Source organism: Zalophus californianus, chromosome 4, assembly GCF_009762305.2.
Source record: "Zalophus californianus isolate mZalCal1 chromosome 4, mZalCal1.pri.v2, whole genome shotgun sequence".
In the NCBI taxonomy this organism is placed as follows: domain Eukaryota; kingdom Metazoa; phylum Chordata; class Mammalia; order Carnivora; family Otariidae; genus Zalophus; species Zalophus californianus.
In genome coordinates, this window is record NC_045598.1 from 171,343,421 (window position 1) to 171,362,050 (window position 18,630).

The 18,630-nt window shown below is 40.9% G+C and overlaps 1 protein-coding gene across 2 annotated transcripts in view; it reads left to right on the forward strand.

The window, feature by feature from the left end:
• Positions 1-18,630, forward strand: part of DEPTOR (DEP domain containing MTOR interacting protein) — a 130,929-nt gene that overhangs the window by 32,358 nt on the left and 79,941 nt on the right. For both annotated transcript variants that reach the window (XM_027581868.2, XM_027581870.2), the window contains exons 2-3: positions 3,375-3,553; positions 4,599-4,722. In XM_027581868.2, the coding sequence (XP_027437669.1) occupies positions 3,375-3,553; positions 4,599-4,722 (303 nt within the window). The remainder of the gene's footprint in view (positions 1-3,374; positions 3,554-4,598; positions 4,723-18,630) is intronic.

An 18,630-nucleotide genomic window follows, 5' to 3' on the forward strand; every position in this document is an offset into this window, starting at 1 on the left:
ACAATTTAAAAGAAATTTTTTTAAGATTTATTTATTTACTTGAAAGAGAAAGAGAGAGACTGAGTGGTGGGGAGGGGCAGAGGGAGGGAGGGAGAGAGAGAGAGAGAGAGAGAAGCAGACTCACTGCTGAGCAGGAAGCCCAATGCACGGCTCAATCCTAGGACCCTGAGATCATGACCTGAGCCGAAGGCAGACACTTAACCGACTGAACCACCCAGGCACCCCTGAGGATGTACAATCTTAATGCTCATTTTTAGATGAGCATAGTATTTCTGACTATGAAATAAAAAAAAAAAAGATGCTAGCACCATTTTTGAATGTTTTTAACCGCAGTAACGTATCTAAAATGATCAGCATCTCCGGGATCCAGAGTTCTTTCCCCTCCATCGGATGACTGCTCAGTTTTCTAAACATGGAAATATACCAGGCCCTGGTGGGGCTGAAGGGAGGGCGTCTAGTGCTTCTCCCCTCCATGCAGGGTGGGAATCAGTGGGAATCAAAGAATGCTCAAGAATTAGCAACAGGTGTGGGTTCATGAAAGGTTAGGAATTGAAAGGTTCTATTCTGTAGTATTTAAAGATAAATATTACCTAATAATTTTTTTTAAGTTGGAAAGTTTATAGGAGGTAAAACTCCCCTTTTGGCTCATAACATATACCTCCTCCACCAAATTATATGGTAGCTTGTTCCATGTTTCAACTTCTAAATAAATTGGTCTTCATTATTCTTGGATTCCTGACAGACGTCACGTCTAAGAATTAATGTTTCTCATTCTGCCACTTGGAGCATGTTAAACAAATTACTCAGTGTCATTGTCACTGAATTAATTAGAAGGATGTGAGACTTTAGCACGCCTATGGGAACGTGTTTTTTATTAGGCTTCGTTTATTTTTTATTAATAATTACAACTCTACGTTGGCCTTGTGGTTTTAACATTACCTGCGTCAGGGAGCTGCCATGAGGATTGATGTCAATAAAGCAGTGAAAACAGTTCCTAGCGCACAGGAAGGGCTCAAATGCTCACCTTATCCTCATTAATGAACTTTGTGACTGTGTGATGAAGTAATTACCATGGGTATAATTATCCCCATCTTATCAGGGAGGATTCTGGTGCTCAGAAGTTTGATCTTCTGGAATTACTGGCAGTGTCAAGATGAGAACCAAGGGTTATATTCCTAGTCTTGTGTTCCTGCTTGCCCTCACAACGGACATTTTAGGGTTTAGTATTTTGATATAGGAACTTGGGAGGATGCAACCTTTGAGCCATAGACGATAAGTTAGCATATGTGGAAGTGCTTAGTAGAATACTGAGCATAGAGTCGGAAGGCAATGACCGTGATTCTTTTTCTTTCTCTGCAGTTTACAGGTGTTAGGATTCTCATTTCTATCCCCCTCCCCCATGCACCTGCTGATGTCCCAGCTGAGCATTTCATCTGCAGACTGGTCAGGTGCCTCCAGGCTTTAGCACTTCCTGGCTGTCTTAGGCAGCTCAGGCTGCCATTACAGAGTATCACAGATGGAGTGGCTTGAACAACAGAAATGTACTTTCTCACAGTTCTGGGGACTAGAAATCCGAGATCAAGGTGTGGGCAGGGTTGGTTTGTCGGAGGCCTAGCTCCCTGGATTATAGGTGGCCACCTTTTCCATGTGTCTTCACGTGGTCTTCTCTCTGTAGAGGAGTGTGTCCTAATCTCTGCTCCTTATCAGGACACTAGTCATATTGGATTAGGGCCACTCTCATGACCTCATTTTAATTTAATTACCTTTTTAAAAGAGCCTATCTCCAAATACAGTCACATTCTGAAGTACCTGAGCACATATGAAGTACCTCATATGCTGAGGTTAGGGCCTCGGCATATGAATTTGAGGGGAGCACACTCCAGCCTGTAACAGTGGTCTAGCAAGGAAGAGATCTAAGCTTCAGAGCCCCAGTATGCTCCCAACTTATACTTGCAACCCCTGGGATATCAAAACCCATTAAATTTCATCAGGTCCACTCCGTTCAAAAAGCAGGCAAGAGTACAGTCTAGTTCCTTCCTTAGGGAGTAAAAGAAAGGAGGTTAGGGCCTGTTTTGTGCCAGGCACTGTGCTGGGTGCCAATGCTATTAATAGACATTATGTCACCCAATCTCAACATGGCCAAGGATAGGGTGAGCGTAATTGGCTCCATTTTACAGAGGAAGAAAGTGGCCTCTTGCCTCGCTCACACAGTTACTGTGTGATTTACTCATGTGGCACTCCCATCTCTCGACGAAGTTGAGAATATGAGGTTAGGAGCATAGGACCATGTGGGCAAAGCAGGAAGAAAGCTGACCTCGTGTTTCAACCAGTTCAAACCCTTAAGAATTAAAAAGTAAGCGTAGGCTGATAAAAGAAAAGAAACCAAGTGGAAAAAAAAATTAAAGGCAAGTTTAAGACTCCTTTGGAAAAAAGTCACTGAGCTCTGAAGGGAGTAAGGGAAGGCTCTGTGTCAACCACTTTTCCCCATACTAATCCATCAGCCTGTAAATAAATTGTATTGTCCCTCAGCTTTAATCCATCTCTCCCGGATATTTTGTTTATCCCTCCCTGGCGAGAGGTAGCACGATGTGGCAGTTGGGAAGTCAGACTCTGAAGTGAGACCATCAGGTGCAAATTTAATTTTCATCGCTTGTTAGCTGTGTGGCAAGTCATTTAATCTCTTTGAGGTTCTCTCTGCTGTAAGTTAAAAAAAAAAAGTGTAGATGGTAATAATAACTTCTGATGAGGTTGTTGCAAACATCTATGGAATGTGCTCTGATCAGCACCTGGAACCTAGTAAGCCTCACTGAAGGATTAGCTGTTGCCCCTATTGAAAGCAGGACAAGCAAAGGCCAGGATCTTTGTGCTACTTTCCGATGTAGGTCTCTAATGCCTGGAAATATGTAAAGGTGGTAGACACTCATTGGTATCTGTTACATAAATGCATGAATGCTGATGTGGTGGACCTTGAGCAATATGTGACAAAGAGAAAGTACCTGGTTTCAGCAAGTGTTCAGAGTTTTTGTTTGTTGTTTGGTTGAAGCTGTAAGCCCACTGGTGGCGGGATAAAGAGAAGGCATTCGTCACAGCAGGGGCGAGAAAGCTTTTCTCAGTCTTCCAAGTGGCAGGAGAGCTCTAGCTTGTCCAGTGTTGTTTTCCCCTCCCATTGACCTGTATCATCTCTAGATCTGGGGGTAGAATCATTTCTGGGGCCTCTGGGCTCTGACGGTGTCACAACCCCCTACTGACATGCAGGTATGTGAATGGCACTTTGATACATTTAGAGCCTCCACTTTGTTCCTGAGCTCTGGGATTGGCTTAATGATTTGTGTTGTCATTAAAATTCCTAAAGCGATGTCAAATTTTCTTTCCAGGCTCAGGCTGCATGAAGAAAAGGTGATTAAAGATAGGCGACATCATCTCAAAACCTACCCAAACTGCTTTGTCGCAAAAGAACTGATTGACTGGCTGATTGAGCACAAAGAGGCTTCCGACAGAGAGACAGCAATCAAACTCATGCAGAAGTTAGCAGACCGGGGCATCATTCATCATGGTGAGTGAAGTAGCCACCAACATTTGAGGTAACTTGGGAGGAAACCAAGGACCACATCTTCTATTCCAGATATGAACCTACCCATTTAGGAAATAAAACGCTTGGTCTCCTGTGCATCTCTCTGCAGTGATATTCCCTTCCTTCCTCTAAGAGATGTTTGGGTTTATTTCCATTTGCTTCTTCATACTTTTTCCTTTCTGTATCTCTTAGCAAGGTATCATATAGCTTCCAGTGCTTTAAATCATTATAAAAATGCATGTTTATTCTTTTACAACTTGATCAACACACTTGAGATTCATCCATGTTGATGGCATATCTCTTGTTTGCTCGTTTCTGCTGCTACGTATGCCATATATAATTACGCCATGGTATGTTTACCCATTCTCCTGCTGATGGACATCTAAGAGGTTTCTGAGTTTTTCTGTTACTCTCAGTGGTTCCATGAACGTTCATAAACACGTCTCCTTGAAATCTTTAACCGTGACCAAGACCTTCCACATGCTGTTGTCCTTTTGGGCTGGAATGCCTTTTGTCTTCACTTTAGCCCATTTTCTAGCCATTCTTCAGGTCTCTGCCTACACGCAAGCTCTTCAGAGAAGTGTCCATTCCCTGCAGCTGGGTTACTGGGGTTACTGGTTACTCCTTCTTTGGTCTCCCACTGCAGTGTCCCCTCACCTCATTCATTGCCCCCTCATGCCATATGTTAATTACATGCTGACATTTCTCTTTATCTCAGTAGACATCACATTCTTTGAGGCTGATGTCTGCCCCAGTATGCTCCAGAAGCATTTGTGGCATGAATGATGCATTGAAATCTGTGACCCTTTTACTAGATAATGATGGTGGTGATGACGATGATGATAGTTAATATTACTGAGCACTTACTTGATTCCAGGTCCTGTGCTAAATACATGCACTAAAGCATAGATTAGTGTGCTTCAGAAATTAGGTAGTAAAACAAGTCTTAATTAGCCTCTCACATCATTTGAGGAATTAAACAAGATTTTTTTTTCTTATTTGCCTCTCTGTGTATATTGTGTTTCAGTGTGTGATGAGCATAAGGAGTTCAAGGACGTCAAACTCTTCTACCGCTTTAGAAAGGATGATGGCACCTTCCCTCTGGACAATGAAGTGAAGGCCTTCATGAGGGGACAGAGGCTGTATGAGAAGTATGTCACACGTGAAATCCCCCACTGTGATCTTAACTTGTGGAGAGAAGCAGGGCTATTTCAGTCTTTTAGCATTCTGACTTCAGCCTGGCTCTTCCATGTGGGATGGTTACATAACTGTTCCTTTTAATATGGGAAAACTCGATCACTCATTTGCTTTTCTCTTTGCCAGAAATCAAGTCGATTTCGTAAGATTCTTAAGAATTTATTTAAATAGAAAATATTTATTTTCTCTATTTGAGTCGATTTAACGAAACTCCAGAAATGAAAACAAAAGGTTGGAGCTTGATGTTTGCCCTCAAGGAAGGCAGCTGCCTATTTTCTCTTTTGAGCACTGTTGTATAACTTGGAGGTTCAGTCTTGCGAGTGGCTGGAGAAGCAGTGTCAAGTACAGGGAAGTTCAAGCTCAGGTCAAGAGATGAGTAGTGAGAGAACTTCAGATAGCAGGATGGTCTGAGAGGAATAATCTCTCAGCTCTTTGAAGGGAGGAATGCCTTGTAGTCCAGGAGTATTCTGTTGCTGGGTCTCAGATCTCCCCAGTGGTCTGTCTCTGACCTGATCTGCTGTTCCTGTGGTCTGTTTCCTATCCCAGCTCTCCTTGTTTTTTTCAAGAGCAGCCATTAGGGAAAGAAGTACAGGGGCAGGGCCCCCTGTCCTTAACTCTGGCTGCCTTTCAAATAGGTTGAAAATAGGTATTTATCACACAAAAGAGCCTACTGTGTGGTGGCTGCGTTGATGCATGGGGAGGTGGGTCTGGGGAGTCAGATTAAGTAACGTGATGATTAAGAGCCAAATAAGTTTGATTCTAGCCCTGTCACCTCACCTCTGTCAACCTCAGTGTCCTCTTTTATGACCTAGGAGTGGTGATGGTACGACCTCCTAGGTGTTTAGTGCTGTTGTGGGAATTAAAAGAGTAAATGTGTCAGGTACTTAAATATTTAGCTTAGTGACTGTGGTATGTTGTCAGACCCCAGAGATGATAGGCATTTCAGATATTAGTCTGATAGTGATGACCACCTGGAGCTGGTATTGTCCAGCCACTTAATGCCCCTATGTGTTACTTCTCCCCTCACTTGCTTTCTAAACTGAAGTGTAGAAAATCCCTCATCTCCCGGACTCACAGGAATTCGAATGGAAGGGATCCATCAGCACCTCCATTTGTATACCTGATTGTGTGTTGTATGTTTTGTTCTGTTTTCTTTTTCTTTTTCTTTATTTTTATTTAAATTCAATTAATTAACATATAGTATAGCATTAGTTTCAGAGGTAGAGGTCAGTGATTCATCAGTCTCATATAATATCCAGTGCTCATTACACCACGTGCCCTCCTTAATGCCCATCCCCCAGTTACCCCATCCTCCCAGCCCCCTCCCTGCCAGCAACCTTCAGTTTGTTTCCTATGATTAAGAGTCTACCATTGTTGCTGTTTTCTTTTACTTTCTTAACTCCTTTTGGAAAATTCTGGCAGGTGTTAGATATTTAAATCACCAAGACAGTCCTTTCAAACTGTAAGATTCTAAGTTGTCAAAAACATACATGTCATTTCCATGGATCAACATTGCTGTCTTTTTTTCTGTGTGCAGTTGGCTTTCCAGTCATTAGTGTTAAGTATCGCAATTTCCAAGTAAACTTATTTCTCCAAACTGTTTGTGAAATTAGTACTAGGAAAAGTAATTTAATCGGTACTTAACCTTGCATGAACTAGCTGCCACCTCGCAGCCTTGGCCCCTACGCTTCGTTGCTGGAACATACTTGGAACAAACTTTGGGGCCTTTGGAATGATGGCTCAGTTTACCTACTTGAACAGTTTTGTTTAGCATATATATATGTGTATATATATACTTAATCATTTTTATTGTGTTTCCCATATTTCCCTGGATATCTTTTCCATGAATCTCAGCATGTACTATTATTTTGTAAGCTTTGTAGCCTTTCAAAAATTATATGAAGCAGAAAATAGTTTTGTTCATAGCTCACCTTTTTAAGAATTTTATTTATTTTAGTATGAAGTTTTTTTCTTTTTCTTTTCTTCTTTTTTGCCAGGACACTTGCTTAGGATACCTCTAACATTTGTGAAAGAACGCCTTGCAAAATATATGTTCCTTTTGTTTTTTTCCTTTTAAGATAATAACAATCAATAACATTGGTTGGTTAATAACTACGTATCAGGCATCCTGCCTGACTAGTCCATTTGTTTGATCATCATAACAAACCCTGATTTAGATCAATTGTACCCATTTTATGGATGAAGAAAATGTGGCAGGGAGAGAGTCAAGCTCTTACCCAAGGTCACTTCACTAATAAAAACATCTGGGATTTGATCCCAGAAGCCCAAAGCCCAAACTTATTGCTACTAGGCTATTGATAAATCTTAGAAAGCATTTTTATTATTAGGAAAGATTTATCATTATTTATTATTTATGGAGATTAAGCTAATGAAATCAATGTTTTCTTCAAAATGTAGTTTATCTTAAAATGTGACATGAGGATTGTAAATAACCTGGTATGGAATTTTCTGTAAAATTGACTGAAAATAGTCCAAGCAGACATGGGAGAAGGAGAGTAAAGTGATTTGTCTTCAAGATGAATCTACCTATAGATTTAGGGACTAAAGAGCATAGGGAATATAATCAATGGTATCGTAGCCAAAAAAAAAACAGAGAGAGAGAGAGATAAATCTATATGGTACTATGTAAAATGTGATAAAAACAATATCTTTTATTTGTAAATTGAGCTCCTTGGAGAACTTCTACTAGCTTATTTTATCTGAATTCTCTCAGTAGACTAATAATAGAATAGTAAATAATAATAGAAATAATAGCATAGTAAATAACAGTATAAAATACAATATAAAATAGATGGGACATTACGTTACCGCCCCGTTTCTCAGAAGGAGCTTCTGGGACCTGAGGCAGTAAGGTCATTTCTGTGTGATGGTGATACAATGTGAGAGGGTAGCAGGTGTGTAGGTGGCTGCTCTCCACACCCTCCCACCAGCTCTTAGAGGTCAGTGATTCATCAGTCTTATATAATACCCAGTGCTCATTACACCACGTGCCCTCCTTAATGCCCATCCCCCAGTTACCCCATCCTCCCAGCCCCCTCCCCACCAGCAACCTTCAGTTTGTTTCCTATGATTAAGAGTCTACCATTGTTGCTGTTTTCTTTTACTTTCTTAGCTCCTTTTGGAAAATTCTGGCAGGTGTTAGGTATTTGTCAATATTGTCTGGCTGTATTGTCAATATTTCCTTTTTGCTCTCTTCTTGCTTGTTTGTTCTGTGTTATTAATAGAACTTTGTGAAACCAGGTGGTTTCTGTCTGGGGTTTTGCTGAACCAGGCTGATTTGGGGGCACCTGGCTTTCTAACCTGTAGAGGAGTTTCTCGGTCTGCTAGTTCGTAGGACAAAGCTGTATTTCAAAACTAAAATTCAGTGACTCTGCTACCTCTTAGGATCCACATCGCTCCAGGTAATTTAATTTAGAGGTACTCAAACGAATACCAGCTAAGGGGCAAAAGCTGGCCCTTTCAGGGGGTCCCGCCATGAGGAAGGTTATGGGAGAGCTGGGGACATGAGTCCTCTGCATAGTGAGTGACAGTGGGTGTGGTTTTCAGAGTCACCCAGACCTGCTCTTCAATCCCAGCCTTCCAGCTGGCTTGCTCCGCGACCTTAAGCCAGCCACTGAAACTCACTGATCTGTAGTCATAAATGGAGGTAAGGCTGGGTCTCACTTGGAAAGGCGATGGGGAGGATTTTACAGTCTGCACATTGCTAAGCACAGCGTTTGGCACAGAGTGAGCACCCAAGAAATGTTAGCTGCTGCTGTTAGAGTAGTAAATCGTAATATAAATAAATGATACCTATTATTATTTAGCCTAGCACAGAAGTTAAGAGCCCAGGAGCCAGGCTGCCTGGGTGGGAATCCTGGCTCTGTGCCTCACTGGCAAGTGGCTTCACCACTCTGTGCCTACAATTGCCCTGCTAGTAGATGGATCTATTGACTGTATCCACCTTTCAGACTTCTTGTGGGGCTTAAATGAACTAACGGGATGTGTAAGGCACACAGGACAGGGCCTACCTCAGAGTATGAGTGTATCCTGTCGCTCATCTCCTGCTACCAGCTAGAAAGGGTGTGAGAGGATGTGTGCCCCTGGATCAATGCCCAGACCTTGTCATTTTGAGCAATTCAGCTGAGCACATTCAAGGCACAATGCACTTCCATCAACAAGCTTTCATCAAACCTTCACTATGGCCTGCGGGTGCCTAGAATAAGGCATGCCATCTCTCCAGGAGGGGCTTCCCATTTCCCACTTAATTTTGCATGGGGCCAAATACTCCAGACACACAACACATGAACATAACTCACATTCTCCCAAACAGTACAATTTTTACTTTTCAAATGAGACCTGCGTGAGCAGGATAGATATCCGTAACCAAGAAGAACAACGTTGAATTTGTGTCCGCTGCCGTCCTGTGGTAGAAGATATTTTAGGTGCATATTCCAAACTATAAAATTTGATTATCTTTCAGCAGTTGGCAAAATAGACCTCTTTAAAACACATTGAACTCAGGATTATCAAGTGCTCTCTATACTGATAAATAGAGGTAGCTATAAAGGAGAAAATGAGTTGAATGTACAATTTGGAATTTCCTTACTAAAACTAGTAGTTGAAACGTACATCTTAAACTAACCTGATTTCATTGTGAGATCTGGAGGGGACTTCTCCATTCTAATTTAACCTCAGTCTTAACATGGAGGTAGCTCTCTTCTAGGTCTGGTTCATACAGACATTAGTTTAGTTTTTCACCTGAAGGGCCTTTGGTTTCCTCGGCAGCAAGAGTTTCTCTCTCCAGCCACTAATAGTCTATTTAGTTGGCTTAGGGGTGTAAGCCTGACTGAAGCATCGCTTTAAACTCCCTGTGTGCCATTCGATCTCAGTTGTGTTCCCCCTGCTTCCTTTATATTCTCTCCTCCACAGCACCGAAGGGACATATAAGGGAGAAACTATATCCAAAGGGGAAAAGCCCTTTTGTGTGTTTTATCTTATCAGAGGTTTCTTTACCGCGTGTCCCTGGGATCTTTTTCCTGTTCCCGTCCAGTGCCTGGCACAATAAATATTTGTTGAATGAACAAAGGACTTTGCACGCTGTGATTGCTGTGAGCTGCTGAGCCTATTCCATGAAAGAGCTACAGAGAACTTGCTTTTAATGGCAAACAACAGTAGCCAGAGATTTACCTTGTCTCGCCTCCTTAGAGTTTACAAAGCATCTTATGCATTAACATGTTTGATCCCCTGTACAACTCCGGGAGTTAAACCCTGGAGACACAATTAATCCCACTGTAGAGATGGGGAACATGAGCTAGAGGGAGGTTTAATGACTGAAGTAACTCTAAAGCATGGACCTGGAGCAAAAAAAAAAAAAAAGTCTTTAAGCTTTTGACTCCGTCTTGTTCCATTTCTGGGATAGAAGGGTTTTTCAAGTGAGATACTGAGTTCTATGAATGGATTCACATTTTGTGTTCAAAATGTGTTTTAATTATTCTGCAAACTTTAATAAAAATACTGTCTAATGGGCTATGTACAGCACTGCCGCAGTTTCCTTGTGCTGCCCAGTTTAACAGTGATTCATAGAATCTTGGAAGAAACGTTTCCTGTCTTCTTGGTTTATTTGACGAGTGTCCTGGGATTGCGTTATAAGTGGGTTCAAAGTTGTTCCCTTGTGCAATGGCTTGTCTGAGTGACAAGGGATGATTTCAGTACTGCATAACTGATGTCAAGAACTGTTAAGAATCTTGAGATTTTACCCTACTTGCAAGCTAACTAGTTTGCCTGCTGCCATTTCTTGGGTACAGGCAGAAGACAAGAGACCCCTGGGTCAGAGACAAAGGACAGTTTGTTACTCTCAGCAATAGTAATAACCAGAGTATCATCATTTTCTGGAGCCAGTTCCCCAAGCCTTGGTTCCCATAAAATAGCACAATGGGGGCCAGATGACACCTGCCAGGGTTGGGTTACAGAAGAGGATCCCAAGCTTGAGGAACCTGAGTTTTTTGTAGTAGTCTTTAAGCAAACTGCTTTTTAGCAGAGTGAGACGTAAGCCAATCTGCCCTTTTGCTTCAGAGACAGACACTATCTACCTTACAAGTCTGTTTACTATGCAAGCATTCTTGAAAAGATAGTTTAGAACATAAGCTGTCAATACTTCTACTTGTAAGGTATAAAGAGATGTGTGAGATCCATGGAGAATTATCTCCCGGCAACTAAAACAAAATGCACAAATTAATTGGATTTTGTAGCTGATTATTGAGGGAGCAATAAATAGCCTCACCAGTACTTACTTCTGTATTTTGTGTGTTAACCAAAACCACCTTACAGGTTTCACTGTTTAACTTTGATAAGTAAATGTGTTATAAGCATGAAATTTAAGAACATGGGATTTTCTGTAAAATTTTATTTGAGAAAAGAGATTCATTGTTTAAAAAGTTTTAAAGTGGTGCTTTTTTAAAGGGCCATCATCTCTTCTCACAGGGTGTTTAACAACCATTTTAGAACAAAAATGTAAGTGGTCTCATTATGTGTGCAGCTCTATGCAGAGTCATAGGAAACTTTTGACCTAGAACCACATCCTTGTTGGATGCTCCTAACCATCTCTTCTTTCTTTTCTTTTTTAAAAAAAGTTTCTTTATAGCAGGTCATGCAAAATTGTGTGTTCACCTGATGGGTTATTAAAATGTTTAATAATTTGCCTGTCAGGGAGAGACCAGATAGAGCAAACTCACTGTTTTATCATTTTCAGTATCAACAAAAATTTTATACTGCAGTTATTTTCAAATAATTTCTCTATCTAAACACTGCCTTGTACATTCTAAGTGGAGTTTAAAGTATGGAAGAGAATGTGTATGCATGTTGAAATCAACCAGCCCTGGTTCACCTAATTTTGTTGGTTTTCTTATTTTTAACAGCTGTAGCTTCAGCCTGCCAAGGAAGGGCCACCTAGGAGCCGACCTCATGGCTAGTTTGGTTCAGGTAGCTGAGCCCAGGCCTGTTCTCTGGGAATATAACTAGCCAGTGTCTGCACATTTGGTGATGCCCAGAGACTGGGAGGTAGGGGTGGTGAAATGCATCTGGGAACACAGAGCCATTAGAAACACAAAAAGTGGTGATGCAACCACTTCACACTCATCACGGTGGTCATCACCAAAACAAACAAATAATAAATCACAGTGTTCATGAGGATGTGGAGAAACTGGAACCCTTGTGCCTTGCTGGTGGGAATAGTGTAGCTACTGTGAAAAATGGTATGGGGAGATGGGTCCTCAAAAAATTAAACATATAATTACCAGATGATCCAGCAATTCCACTTCTGGGTATGTACCCAAAGGATTTGAAATCAGGGACTTGAACAGATATTTGTACACCCATACTCATAGCATTATTTACAATAAACAAAAGGTCAAAGTAGCCAATGACCATTGATGGATGAATGGATAAACAAAATGTGGTGTTTACATGCAGTGGAATATTATTTAGCTTTAAAAAGGAAGAAAATTCTGACACATGCTATGACACGGATGACAACATTATGCTAGTTAAGTAGCATCAGTCATGAATGGACAAATGTCATATGATTCCACATATGCGAGGTCCCTACAGGACTCACCTTCATAAAGACAAAGAGTAGGTTGCCAGAGACTAGGGGAAGGAGGAACAGGGAGTTATTATTTAGTGGGTATAGAGTTTCAGTTGGGAAGATGAAAAAGTTCTCGAGATGGATGGTGGTGATTATTGCATAATCATGTGACTGTAGTTAATGCTACTGAACTATACCCTAAAAATAGCTAAAATGGTAAAAATTTATGTTTATTAACCACAATTAAAAATAGATAAAAAAAATTAAAAATTTAAAAATCACTAGAAAAGGGACACCTGGGTGGCTCAGTTGGTTAAGCGGCTGCCTTTGGCCCGGGTCATGATCCCAGGGTCCTGGGATCGAGTCCCACATCTGGTTCCTGGCTCAGCAGGGAGCTTGCTTCTCCCTCTCCCTCTGCTTGTGCTCTCTCTGTCAAATAAATAAAATCTTAAAAAAAAAAAATCACTAAAAAAAAAGGGCTGGCCAGAGATGGGTAGGAAGCAGTCAGGCTTATCTTACAGTACCAACAAGCAGGAGAAAGACAAAGCAAGGTGCTATCCATACTGTCAGGGCCAGGTGTTGATCAGAGGAATTGAAGAGACAGTGAAGTAAGTCTGCAGATGCTGATGAGAATGATGAAAGCAGCAAACATAGGGCATGATTGATGCCTATTGTATACTAAGCTCTTCACATGTGTTGTCTCATTAAAGCCTCATTCTAAACTAATGAGATAAATACTGTTGTTCTCCCTTTGGCAGATAAGGAGATCCAGGCTAGAGAGGTGAACTAAGTTGCTTACCTTCACAGCCAGAAAGTATGAAGACCATTTCCAACCCTGGTTTCCAGCTCCAGAGCCTATGATCTTAACTGTTTTTCAGTCTGCATGTTCTACTTCGCAGTTTCTGTTGCTTTGAGCCAGGGTGGTAGCAGAAATGAAGACCACTAAATGATAGTAAACCATACACAGCTTAACAGACTTTTAAATGGATGTGAAGAAAGTCTTTGGGTCTGGTTTGGGAAATCGTATTCTCCTTACTCTTCCTTGGCAATGCCATCCCCCTATAATTTATGGCAGTAATAGTCAAGCTTTGTTAACATGCAGAATAGGCAACAGGCCAGCTATGCTTGTGAGAAGCCATCAGCCCTAGCTTGTTGTCTACAGATTTCTAGCTCTAGGTGTTACTTAGAAATGATTTTAAGGTAAACGCATTGCTGCTTCAACAGTAGACTGGATTCACGGATGCTGGAGGTTGACGGTGCTGGTTATTTCTGCCATGTTTCCCTGATCCCGTGTAATTGCAGGGCTGTGGACCAAGTCTCTGTAACATTCACTTTGCCAATCAATCTCTGTTGCTGCTTTTCAACTTGGTAAAATGAAAAAGCAATTTAAAATTTCTGGAGTTGGGGAAGCATGGGTCAGAGTTCTTGGCCTGCCTCTTACTGAAACATTCAACCTTTCTGACCCTGTTTTTTCCATCTATAAAATTGGAAGAAAATGTATAATTCACAGATGTGTTGTGAGGACTGAGGTAAAGCTCAGCAGAGCCTCATCTAAGGCAGGATGTGTTGTATTTCTAATTGTAAGGAAAAGTCCATATAGTCAAAAGTATCCTTGCATTACCCAGATTACATAAAAAAACACGTGCCTTTCTACACCAAAGTTATACTCAGCACGGTGAGACTCCCAGCCTGGACACGGGACATTTCTGTTCTCCAGATCCATCCTTTCTGGTTCCCGGCCCTCTGTGTGCCCCAGGAGGCTAACCTACATGGACTGAGGTCATCACCAGGCTCCATGGCCATTGCCTCAGTCCGTAAGGGGCATGAGCAGGAAGTAAGTGGGAGCGAGGACAGTGAGGTCAGGGTAATATTTCTCTGTTCCCTCCCCAGTATTGAAGGTCTCAGGTCCTGTCAGGCAGCCCTCTCCTTCCCCACATCTCTTTTAGGCTCTGGAAACTTCACTCCCTCCAGAATCCTCAGGCATAGAGTTGTTAATGATCACTGCAGTCTGCTAGTCTGGGAGCTTTCCTTGGTCATTGCCTTTAACCCTGCCCATAGCATCAGTAGCTCTTTTATTATGAACTACCTTTTAGCAGTTCATTTGCACATCCATGTTGTTTCCTGCTGGGACCCTGATTGATAAAGCCCATGAGACCCACCTGGGCACTGAACTGTGTTATCATGTAGCTCCTTGAGTGGGCAGGCAGGCAGAATTGCCCACTCTCACTCTGTAGAAAATTCACTTGCTCTTTCCGGTTTTTCTGAGCATGTGCCGTGCATGATGTGGTGGTTGGAATCGGCACAGGGTTCTCTCAGTCACCACTGTTGCACAAGTATGGAGTGTGGTTGGATTGGAGTGGATTATTTTGGCTCCCTTTCTGCCCCTCTTTCACCCTGGGTTCTAGCCCAGCAACTACAGCAGCCGTCTCTCCAAGTGACTGGGTCTCATTCTCTCCTGCTGGACCAGAAGCTCGTTGATGTCATGGACCTTGGTCATTCTTATTTAGGGAAGAAGTCAATGGTTAGCCCCTTTCTCTTTTTCCTAACCTGTGGCATGTTCAAATTTGAGTAAAACCAGGAGTAGATATTTGATCATTTAAGATCACTCTATTTGTATTTACTCATTCTAGGGTCTTAGTGTAGACATTCAAAGAATAAGAATAGTAAACATAGCCATCATTTACTGAACACTTTCTGCTCTAGGCACCATCCTAAGTATTTTTCACACATTATTTCACTTAATTCTTCCTACACCTCTTAAGAGGGAGAGAGTTTCACCGTGAATTTCCAGGTAAGGCAAGTGACTTTGAGATGGGCCAAGGAACATACTTTAAACCTTCAGTTGCTAAAGAGTGATCCTGCAGAAATTGTTCATAGTGCACGCTCTTCACTTTCCCACAATTGGCATTAAAAATTAAAAATTTAAATTTGAGTGAACCTGTAGAAATTAAATATCGTCTCTAATATGCTTTGAATACAATGACCCTCGCTTACATCTGCAATTTTTTTTAAAGATTTTATTTATTTAATTGACAGAGAGAGAGAGACACACACACACAGAGAGAGAGAGGGAACACAAGCAGGGGGAGTGGGAGAGGGAGAAGCAGGCTTCCCGCCGAGCAGGGAGCCCGATGCGGGCCTCGATCTCAGTACCCTGGGATCATGACCTGAGCCAAAGGCAGTTGCTTAACCAACTGAGCCACCCAGGCGCCCCAACCCTTGCTTACATCTGGAAGAGATCAAGAACTCAGAGTCCTTTCTAGAGGGAATAGCTTATTTGTTTTTAAATGTTGAAGTTCTAGAGTGAATGGATCAAGGGCGTGAAGAGGCTATGCCAGACATTCTGCCGCAAAGGGGAAAAAGAACACACACAGAGTAGAAGAGGGGACAGGACCTTCTGAGAGAAGAGGCACATTTTGGAGCAAAGTAGAAGTAGATGTTTTAGGAGTGATACCAGAGGAAGGTGTGGCTGGGCGTTTTTAAGGAAGGAGAGTATTCTTACATTGGAGGCTTTGTATGGGAGCTCCCCTGGGTAGGTGGCTTTGTCTTTAAATGTCAAGATGAATCCAGGAGGTGTAGTTGCTACATTGTTTATCTTGCTTTATTTGCTAAATGAAAACATTCCTACTTAATAACCATCTCTTCACACAGAGCTGGGGAGTGTAAGCAAAGACATTGTTCCACCAAATTGACAGAAAGCATTTATTAATTTCAGAGCTTCTAACAAAAGAATCTTTCAGACCAGAATGAAAGGCAACCCAGATTTTTAACTTTATTAAATTTAAATTTGTAGTTAAACTTTAAACTTTGACTACAAATTTAAATTTATTGAACTATAATATACATAAAGTACACATTATCCTAAGTGTGCAGCTCTGTAAATTTTCACAAATTTAACACACTTATGGACCCACCATCACCCAAATAGTATTTTTTTAAATTGTCCTCTGTAGGCTACCATAATTTAATATTCTAAACAAAATTGACGTTAGCATCAGTGTTAGCATTCATTAGAATATAAAATATCTTTTTAAGTGATTAAACTTCTTTGGCTTTTATGTGTTTCATCTGTCACCTGAATGCCACTTCCTCTCCCCAGATGCCTGGAATTGGTTCTTCTGGTTAGTTTGAACTGTTGTACAACCTGATGAGGATTGACAAGAGTTGACAAGGGTCTATTCCCAGGGGTGTGCGTATGTACCTCTGTGTATCATTTGTTCACTGCCACTTTGTGACAGGTGATATTCTAGACACTTTTATAGATTAGCTATAGTTTTTACAACCCCATTGAGGTAAGCATTATTATCTTTATTACATACAATAAGAGATCCAGGATCATAGAGCCCAACAACAGCTTGGAAATCATAGTACAGAGATTCAAACCCAGGACTGCTTCTCATTGCCCCCCTCTCTCGAACCGTTTGTGCTAATAGGCAAGAGCAGAGGAGCAGGTAATCAACCAGATCACTCCTAGATTCCTTGCTTCCCTTTCGTATCTGTAGACTTCTAACTCTATTGTGGCATTTATCTGTCTTGCCCATAGGTTTTTAATGTTTGCTTTTCCACTGGATTGTAAACAATTAAGCTCAAGGGCCATGTCTTTTCATTTCTGCATCTCTTGGGATATAGAAGATGCTCAATAAATATTTATTGAATTAATGAATGAATATGATTTTTAACAGCTTTATTGAGATGTAATTCATATACTATATAACTGACCCATTATATTATAGATGTTAATGGTTTTTAGTATATTCACAGATACGTGGAATCATTACCACAATTGTAGAACATTCTCATCACCTCAAAAAGAAGTTCCGTTAACTCTTATCTATCACTTCCCTATTCTTTCATCTATCCCTAAGCAACCACTAATTTCCTTTCTGTCCTTATGGCTTTTTCTGCTCTGAACATCTCATATGAATGGAATGATAAAATGCATGGTCTTTTGTGCCTGGCTTCTTTCATTTATTATGTTTTCAAGGTTCATCCATTTGTAGCTTGTATCAGTACTTCTTTCATTTTGTAGCCAAATACTATTCCATTGTATGGATAGTTAAGATTTTCAGTTTCATCAGTGGATGGGTATTTGGGTTGTTCTACTTTTTGACAATAATGAATAGTGTTGCTATGAACATTTGTGTACTAGTTTTTCTGTGCACATATGTTTTCATTTCTTTTGGACATATAGTGAGGAACAGAATGGCTGGATTGTGTAGTGGTTTGAGGAACTGAGAGATTGTTTTCTGAAGTGGCTGCACCGTTTTACATCCCCACCAATAGCGTATGAGGCATCCAATTTCCCCACATCCTTGCAAACAACTTGTTAATATCTGACTTTTTTATTCTAACCAACTAGGGGGTGTGAAGTGATAGCTCATTGTGGTTGGTTTTGATTTGCAGTTCCTGATGACCAGTGTTGCCTAGCATCTTTCTATGTGCTTATTGACCATTTGTGTATCTTCTCTGGCCTGTTTAGATCATTAGTCCACTTTGAAATTGGGTTATTTGTCTTTATTATTGAGCTTTAAGTGTTCTTTATGTATTCTGGATGCAAATGCATTGTCAATTTGCAAATATTTTCTCCCATTCTGTGAGCTGTCTTTTCACATTCTTGCCGGTGCCTTTGAAGTATAGGAGTTATAAATGCTGATCTAGTCCAATTTGTTGATTCTTTTGTCACTGGTGCTTTTGGTGTCCTATCTAAGAATCCTTTGCCCAATCCGAAGTCTTGAAAATTTACCCTTATGTTTTCTTATAAAAATTTTATGGTTTTAGCTCTTACACTTAGGTCTTTAATATATTTTGAGTTATTTTTTTGTATAGGGTGTGAGGTAAGGGTCCAACTTCATTTTTTTTTTTTGCATGTGGCTCTCTAATCATCTCAGCACAATTTGTTAAAAAAAATTCTTCCCATTGGGTGGCCTTGGAACCCTTGTTAAAAATCAGTTGACCACAGATGCATCAATGATTTTAACAGTGATTTTAAATCTGTTTTAAGAGTGGAGTCTTATGATCGTACAACATAAAATCTTGGTTGGGAAGAGACCAGAGCCTGTTTCCCTTCCTCTTTCACACCACTTCCACAAAAGTACAGTACAAAGTGGTCCTCCTGTCACCTAGCCCATGAACATGCACAAAAGTAGAACCTACTTGTCATTGTGTTCAGTTTTTTAATCACTTTCTTACCTTTTAAAGTATATATATTTTCCCTAGTTGGTATTGTCCTCAGTTTGTCTTCCTGGCTTCCTCTTACGTCTCCTAAGGCTCTTTCTTT